The sequence below is a fragment of the Varroa jacobsoni genome, unplaced genomic scaffold (assembly GCF_002532875.2).
Source record: "Varroa jacobsoni isolate VJ856 unplaced genomic scaffold, vjacob_1.0 scaffold_358, whole genome shotgun sequence".
Taxonomy (NCBI): Eukaryota; Metazoa; Arthropoda; class Arachnida; order Mesostigmata; family Varroidae; genus Varroa; species Varroa jacobsoni.
Window position 1 is genome coordinate 610,437 of NW_019213260.1, and position 8,785 is coordinate 619,221.

At 35.0% G+C, this 8,785-nt stretch overlaps 1 protein-coding gene across 2 annotated transcripts in view; it reads right to left on the reverse strand.

The window, feature by feature from the left end:
- Positions 1-5,705, reverse strand: part of Orc5 (origin recognition complex subunit 5) — an 11,916-nt gene extending 6,211 nt beyond the window's left edge. The window contains exons 1-10 of one of the 2 annotated variants that reach the window (XM_086967993.1): positions 5,688-5,705; positions 5,141-5,201; positions 4,733-4,852; positions 3,397-3,597; positions 2,829-2,903; positions 2,184-2,295; positions 1,930-2,060; positions 1,385-1,567; positions 699-806; positions 140-187 (exon numbers count right to left, since the gene is read on the reverse strand). In XM_086967993.1, coding sequence (XP_086824119.1) covers positions 140-187; positions 699-806; positions 1,385-1,567; positions 1,930-2,060; positions 2,184-2,295; positions 2,829-2,903; positions 3,397-3,597; positions 4,733-4,852; positions 5,141-5,197 — 1,035 coding nt within the window. In that variant the 5' untranslated portion in view covers positions 5,198-5,201; positions 5,688-5,705. Of the gene's footprint in view, positions 1-139; positions 188-698; positions 807-1,384; positions 1,568-1,929; positions 2,061-2,183; positions 2,296-2,828; positions 2,904-3,396; positions 3,598-4,732; positions 4,853-5,140; positions 5,667-5,687 lie in introns of those variants that run through there. The other variant, XM_022831867.2, reaches the window with a different exon arrangement.
- Positions 5,706-8,785: the final 3,080 nt, after the last annotated feature.

Below are 8,785 nucleotides of genomic sequence, written 5' to 3' on the forward strand. Positions count from 1 at the left end.
ACTAACTTTGCTAGGGCCTTCTTTAGCACTTTAGGTTAAAAAATTCAATATTTTTTCCTAATTAGTTAGTACATGTTACCTGCTAATACTATTAAGTTGAATAAATCGGTGATGGCAGTTAAATAAGGATTCTATTTACCTTACTCTTTCTGATTTGGGAAAACTTTCGCTTCTCACGGCCGCTATTCTGCAATAACACAGTAATGAGTAGTAACTCCTAGAGATTATAGTAACTTTACTAACGAAACAAAACTTAACATTTATGACACCAACTATTCCACTAAAACTATGTTTTCATATCCATAATATTCCGGCCTATGTTCTAACAGTAAATCGCTTAATAACAATAAAACGCCTTTATCCATAGTCGAGATTAACCAACATATCACATCCTCGTTTTCAAAATTCATTAGATTTGCTATAAAATACGCGTCTATTTTTTTGAGGTCATATAAGGCGTATATTAAAGACTACTATGTACATCGATATGGATACTTTTATCTAAAATAATAAATTGCGAACACCATGATTACTGTGTTTCCACTCATTAGCTTTGTGCCTAGTATTTCAAATAAATGAAAAGTTCGACTTCAAAAAGACTAATTTCGAAAGAACAAAGATATTTCTTTGAGGCTACTATGTATTTCATTGGCTACACGTTAGATGAAAGAAGGCTAATATTTTATCATATAGCCTACCTTGACGAAAAACTTGCGATCTGTGGAAGGCGGGTTGTACGATGCAATATACGCCGCAATCAGAAGAAACTTCGAATACAATGGAAGTTCAATAATCTGCTTGTTGTTCTGAATTGTTGTTTAAGCACGTTCATTTAAAGACAACAGAACATTAAGCACAAGTTTAATAATTTTGAGTATACAAGTAAGTATATGAAATTAAAAACGGTTAAACCTTAAATTCTAAGACAAGTTTTGTAGGTAACGGATTACTATATCAACGCATGCATGTATCCTTATACTAAATTTTCAAGGGATGTCACCTACATCACTAGAATATAAATGGTTTATTAATGTAAGTTTCTGTATAGCATTTAACATGCAACAAAGTAATTGATTGTTGACGTGTTAGATAAGTGTTTTTTAGATTTGTGAAAAATGTTTCTTGAATTTTTGCTTTAAAGAATAATCGCCGTAATTATGAAATGTTCGTTCCTTGGAATCTAGATTTGAGGCTATCATATTTAAATACTCCCTCTACTAATCACAGATTTCAAACAATAGTTTTTTTTAGATCGAGTAGATTCATCACGTCCGTGATGTTATACATTATATCTAAAGCAATAAGGAGACTCCAGCCTTCTCAGGACTTTAAACTCATAGGTAATTACTCCCTATTTTATCAGATATTGATACAAGATTCTGACCATGCTTTTAGTAGCACTGTCTGATGTTTCGCCAGAAACAAATGCATCTACTTCCCGCAGATAAAGACTTTCTAAAGCTTTCTTCAAGTAAGGTTCGATGTTGTGCCACAGCTTTAGAGAGTGGTCTTTTAGTGAAGAATCTTTAGCTAGCGGAGCTGTGTAGTTTACGAAGTTTGCAATTGCCTGAAGATTAAAAGAAAATGCAAAATAATTACATTTAAGTAATACAAATCCATAGGCAACATTGGACTCGCAGGAGTCACATTTTAGCAATCAAATGGTTTCAGTGATGACACTAAATTTCGTAGATTAGAATTAATGGTACACGGCTATTGTATTTGAAAAAAAGAAAACAGAGGAGTGCCTTGTCCATTTGTAATATTTCAATGATTACCAGCTTTTCGATACTATTTGATATACTTGGTATACTTGGTTTCTATCAATAAACGGTCATCAAGTAAACTTTGTAATCAGGAAGTTATATTGCATGTTTTTAGCATGAATAGCTTGAAAAATCAAATAGGCGAGTGTTTAAGGACACGTACGATATGCATGAGCTCTTTAACATTAGCATTGGCGTTCTTGAAAACAGGCAGGACCAGTCTAAGATAGTGCTCATAGAACTTCGTATTGCAAGTTGACGGACAGGATTCAAGAAGCACTTGACAAAGTTCGTCTGAAAATTATTCCATATAAATAATTTTTCAGTTTCATTAAATATGTAGGCTTTCAAATTTGATAGGGTAAAAAAAATTGGTAATTTTAAAATGATTAATTTTGTATTGTTGATTACTCGTACCTTGTGTATAATACGGGAAGAATATTTCGTGGGGCGTGCAGAACCCTGAACTTGTGTGATAATGCGAAAGAGGAACAGTAGATATGAAAATACAGCTTATTACAGAATTCGCCTATGAAACAAAAAATAGATACGTATAAGTAGGCTTATAATGATGTCACCTATTGTTACAGCAGGAAAGCACCCGGAGGTAGTATCAAAGAAACCTAAATCAAGCGGCGTTTATGATAACACTATTATTTCACGTTTGGACATTTCTGGCTTCTTGCCTTTCTATCTCGAAATGTATATTTCATTTTCTGAATATGCTGAAACTGTCAGGCACAGTAAAAAAATCTATCACAAATCTAAGCAAATTCCAAACCATGAACAAATGCTTGAGCCGTAGGGTCCATGCACAAGATGCTATAACTATTCAAGGACTAAAAGTGCATTTAGACGGAATTGATGTGAAAGCGCTTTTACTTATTATTTAGTACTTGAATTAAAAGTGTCAGTTATATATAATTTAATCTCAGCGGTGGTTCCGTTTACCCATGTACGATGCGCACTATAGTCCACAACAATTTTACATTGACCATTACTAGTTCTTTGTAAAAATTTAGAACATTTAAACACACGATATAAAAATTGTCATGCTCTTACATGCTCCTGTATACGAAGGAAAAATGAAAGTATATTTGGATCGAAATCCCGCAGCCGCTGGGAATCGTCGAATACCTGTAATGAGAACGCGATAACAACGTTGGAAGCTATATTTTTTTTGTATGAGAATCGCGAATTAAATATTTTTAATGTTTCTTTCGGGCATTAATAGCTTTTTCAATATGAACAAAATGTACTCTCTCTACCAAAAGAAAGTGTGCATGTCGTAATTTATGTGTAAATATTGATATATATTCATACTTTCGACTATAAAAGTAGTCGATTTTGATCTATCTGCATGAATATACTCTCAAATTGAGAACGATAACGCCAGTTGACGTCAACAGTTTTATGCGCTAATAGAAAATGATCTGATTTTCTAAAATTAGTTTTTCTACGTATGATATAAATCGTGTTAAGAACTTCGTCAAATTAAATCGGCAATAAGCTTAGTAAAAGCCTTATCAGTGCCGCCTACGATTTTTCGACATATTTTTCTAACAGTCCGCTATACCTTTTTTTAATGTTACCGTGCTGCATATCATGAATTGTTTGTGTTTTTACTAACAATATAAAGACGATCATCCGGTTGGAAATCCTGAAAAAGGTGCTTAAGGAAGTCGACAGCAGAATCGCACGACTTCAGATTGCTGATTTGCTCAAGACTGTCCACTTCACGAGTGGTTAGTTGGTTAAGAATCAGTGAAAACACCGATCGAGCCTGAAGTAGTTCCACACAGTTTAACCACACATAACGGATCTTGAATTTCTGCATAAGAAAGAAAACAACGAAAACTTTGCTTTAATGTTATACCCCACGTAAAAGATGCCACCAACTATACCATTCGAAAAAGCTTTATTAGGATAATAATATGTTCCCGCTTCTCGAATGCTTTTTAAATTTATGCTCCAAAGATTCCCGAGGACAGTATGTAACAAGCATTTTCGAGAGCTTCGATATCGCTTTTTGTTTAAGAAGAAAACACCGACGCAGCTTGAAGTACTTGTGCCGAATACCGAGAATATCCAACAGCGGCATTTCGTAACTGAAGATCTGCTCTCGTTTCGATTTCTTAAGGAAGACTGGTTGCAAGACCAGTTGAGATTTAGAATTGTAGGATGACGACCCAGCACCCTCACTAAATAGGATTAATTCAAAAAGTCAATTAATAGTTAAAACTATGTCGGTTTATCCAGTGATTGGCTTCCTCCAGAGGCAAGCGGTTGGCGTTCTACGGGTCTCATATGCCGTCCTTATACGATTGTGTAGAATTAAGGTACTTGCTGATTAAACTCACGGATACGTGAGGTGACCTCGTTTGAGACCCTACACTTTGTTTCGTGCTGGGAAGGCCCAACTGTCTCTGAGAAATGCCTAACGGTTTAAGTATTCGGCAAAAAAAAACCGCACTTATCCTGGCCTCGATAAAAACAAACGAGAAGGTGTCAAAATGTGGTCGTTTCCCACCTGGATCTTTAGAATCTAAATCGGAGATGAAGTTTTATCCTAAGCAGAACGTTCACTTTCTTCGACTAACATTAAAAAACGTAATTAATGAACCGCCCAAACGTATTTGGCAAGACTATTTATAATTTGGCAAACAGTCTTTGATCTACTGAAAAGCACAAAACGCTTGATTAAATTAAAATGAACTTTCAGACCAATCTTTACGTGTGCAAACCTATGATTTTTTTAAGCTCGCACGTAGAGTAACTAGAGATTTTTACATTTATTTATATTACTTCAAAAAAATTGCTTATTGAGAGCTTGGAGGGCACGTCAAGTTTATTTAAATCATTGAAATAATTGACTTCGACAAAAATAACGGTTAAAAGAAAGCCTATGTATCTTAACTATATAATGTTATGGATAATGAAATAAACGTGGTAGATATAACACTAACCAAACTTTCTGACGATTCTGCTGCTGAAAGAATCTTCTTCACTGTGAATGATTTCCCCGTTCCAGAATCGCCGAATATAATTACGGCTTGCACTGGAATGTTCCTTGGGCATGCATTATCCTTAAATAAAATTAAAAAATAGCACTGATCGTATTAATGAACTTCGATGGATATCAAACTCGTTTTGATAAACATTGTATATCTCTCTTCTTCAAACTTTTATCGTTGCTTACAAAACGAAAGATAATTAAAGAAAACGCGATTAAAAACCATTATGAATAACCACCCGAAAATCCTTTCACTCGTACGTCTATTTATTTTGATGAATAGTATGCCTGCCTGCTCTAAATGAAATGGAAGTGCGCTATCATGTAGCGATTTTACTGTTACAGTTGGACTCAAACTTACCAAAGCAAGAAGACTTCGAAGTTGGTTAACCTGTCGCTCTCGGCAGATCACTTGCATATCACTGAAGGTTTTCATCGTAAAGATTGTAAGGGCTAATCTCTATCACAGCAACTATCCCTATTCAGATAATCAAATATACTCACAACTCAAATGCCTGACTTGCCTGCGTTTAGATATTTGTACATATTCTTTGGCCACCTGATGGATAGATTTTGGCGCGCAGTTCCGCACATTAGTGAAAAAGGACGGAACCCTAACTAGTTCAAGCGGTTCGCCACGTTGGCATAAGATGAAACTAAACTACTTGCAATATGATGAAGCATGGTTGACGTCCATTTCGTAAATTGTTGAAATCTTTAATGTAAATTTAAGGTTACGTTTTTTAAATTTCGGAACAATAGTTTTAAGAGGACCATTACCATTGAACAGCCACAAATACTGTGAATGACACTTTTTTGTAAGCAATGTATGGTTAAAGATGACTGCGTATGTTTTCAATAAATAATTTTCCTGTATACTTATAGTTAATGCGTAGCGTAAAATGTACTTTTAGAAAGACTTAAATCTGGACGTTATCAAAGGTGTCCCGAGTTCCTGCCTGAAAAGAGAAAAGTAAAAAAAGGCTTAGACATTAGAACAATTTATTAAAGATTATATAGTGGAACAAAATTGATGATAATAAAAATCAACTTTTATTGTTAAATGAGTAAATTCAAGGCAGCATCAATTTGCATATGCTTAGAGTGATTGGAGCTAGGTTCCAAATGCCCAGCGTTGTTGCTACTTAGAGCTAATAGACAATAAATAGCGTATATAATTTTTGGTAGACTTCTGTTACGTCTACATCGAGCTATGGCGTGTGACAGTTTACATCACACATATATATGACAGAGCATTGCCGTGGGCTATACATTTTTATTTCATTTACTATTCTTTACAGAAGAATTGTAGAGAGACCTATATTCATTTGTTGCAAATTCAACATGTATGTTGCACTAGGTATTATTACGTGCCTGCCTGCATTCCAAATTGTCTATCCTGACTGTGGCTCGTTATTCTCGTTCTACAATATTCTTTTGGTGAAACCTATATATATATATATATATATATATATATATATAGGTTTCACCGTCCACCAGGTATGTATAAAATCTGTAATTGTATTAGCATTTGACAGGCCTAAAATCTTCACACAATCACAATGTGGTCTGTCATTGTTTTTTTTTGTCGTAGATACTAAATTGAAGGTTTTAGGCTTCTGGTACTTTGCGTTTATTGCTCTCGTACTTAGAATGACTGGTCGATTGTCACCAAGCAATCATCAACACCTCTGCTTGTCGTTTAAGTTCATTAGATTTATGGATATCAAATACCTCCAGGTTGCCAACTTCTAGAATAGAATTAAACACAGCTCAGTTCCTTTGATTATTAGTTTTTTGTGTATCGGAACATACTTTTCGTTAAGCGTTAACCGACTCCTTTTTCCGCCCTCATCTAATACTCGCTGTAGCTCATTTGTACCTTCAGGAAACAAACTCATGCTGTCAAAGGTCTGCATAAGACCTACTTGACTTTTGCATCTAAATTTTTGGTTTTCAAGTGCGATCTTAACTTTATTTTTTACTATGATCAATAGTCATCTTTTCTGTCTTCGAGTCTTTGTAGAGATTGAATTATACACGAGACGAAGAATAAATACCTGCCTCTATTCATCCAAGGTAACTTAATTATCTGAGTATAGAGAACTTATCCCCAAAGATTTTTTTTGTTTTAGCCATCTACGGCACTCATTGACATAGTAATATTATATGAAGGAGTAGCGATCACGTTGTTTCTGTCTTATTTGTGAAAACTATGAATGATGTGCACAAAATGTATCTGTATTGCCCGTTTTTTAGTAGGAATTTGCGCACCCATCAGTAAGGTTTAGAGTAGATTATTGAAATGTATTTACTCTTTCTTTAATAACAAAGGGAATCGGATCGTATTGTTTATTGATCCCTTCAGGCAATCTGTAAACGGAGCTTCAAACGAGAAGACAAACAACGGACACAAACAATACCAAAACAAATTTTTCTGATAAAATCTTTTCGAAGTTCAAGGTTCTACCGCAAGGTTCTTACTTTTTCAAGAAATATGTTTACAGAGGCGTTATATTAAATTATTTCAGTATTGTGGCCTTTTATTCCAAGATTAAACTAAATTCTTATATAGTCTATATAGTAAGCAATATATCGCCCCGCTAATAACAACTCTCGAGGACAGGTGCTCGGCGAGCCGATAACGCGTAAAGGTTCTGTGGGTTATTCTTGCGAAAGCCAAAAAGTCTTCCATTGTGAGACTTCCCGAACTATATCTCAGTATACTAAACGTTTTTTTCCTAAAAACGAGATTCTTAAAACAAATTCATAGCAAGCTGTCCCAAACGAAGCTTGCAAACTTCATCTATTATACCACGAGTTGTATGCAGACTATTTCCGCACCTATAGATATGGCTCAAGTCTAGACAACAGAGCATATTCTTGAATAAGGGTCTGGATTAAATGCTAGAAGAAAATCATTTTTAAAATCTGAATACATAATTACTGAGGCACGTTCGGAAAGCTAAAATATCACATGAATCGGATGTTAGAAAAAAGTTCGAAGCTCCAAGATTGGTGAGAAAAAGCGTTTACTTAGACAACCGCCTCGGACGAACAGGATTAGGTTCCTAGAAAGTAGTGTGACGTTCCTAACTTTGAAAATAAACGGTTCGAGCAAGTGATATCATCGACACGGGCAGCAACATAACTAACTGTGAACAAGATGCGTTAGGATAATAAATTCCAAGCAATTGGGTGTATTTGTCCATGGTTTGTGCTATCGGATCTTTGCACGGTAGAGATACTTCGCCAGCCAAACAACCGACAAAATACCTAAACGCATATACCTGCATAATTTTTTGGAACAAAAAGGTTTTAGGACAATTCACATACAGTAACCTCAGTGAAGACCGCAATGAAAGGTACATCCGAAGATGAAATTAATAAGATCTGAACCACTCACCATAATCAATTTTGAGGTTATTATAGGACGTAGCAATGTTCTCGATGACAACAACGATTGTCGGAGAACTTTTCATTTCTAATTTGACCGTACGCATGTACGTATATAGAAGTAATGTAAAGTGTACATTAAGCACTAACCCGCAGATCTCATGATAAAAATATCGGATTTTCTTAACCTCAATCGTTCGCTTCTTTTAATTATTTAACCTAGCACAATCTGTAATGGACCATTCCACATACCACGCAGTTCCCTTTTGTCGTCCTCGATATATTTTTTTTCTCTGATATCCTGTTTTAACATTTCTTTTTGATTCTTTCTTTTAGTTATTTTGAACTACATCCACCAGCTCAGTTATCGATCTTTGATATATCGGTAACTATGAGCGTTTAGATGCTTACGAACGAATTAGAAAGCAACGTTCTTACCAGCAAGTATGTCATAGTATTGTATACAGAAACGGGCAAAATGCATTTCTAGAACTTAGCCCATGTAGTGCTATTCATGCATGAACCCAACAATAAGCAAAATTTAAACCAACTATATTCATAAGGAAGCGATCTTGAAAATACTCCTTGATAGGCATGTTTTTAGATTTGG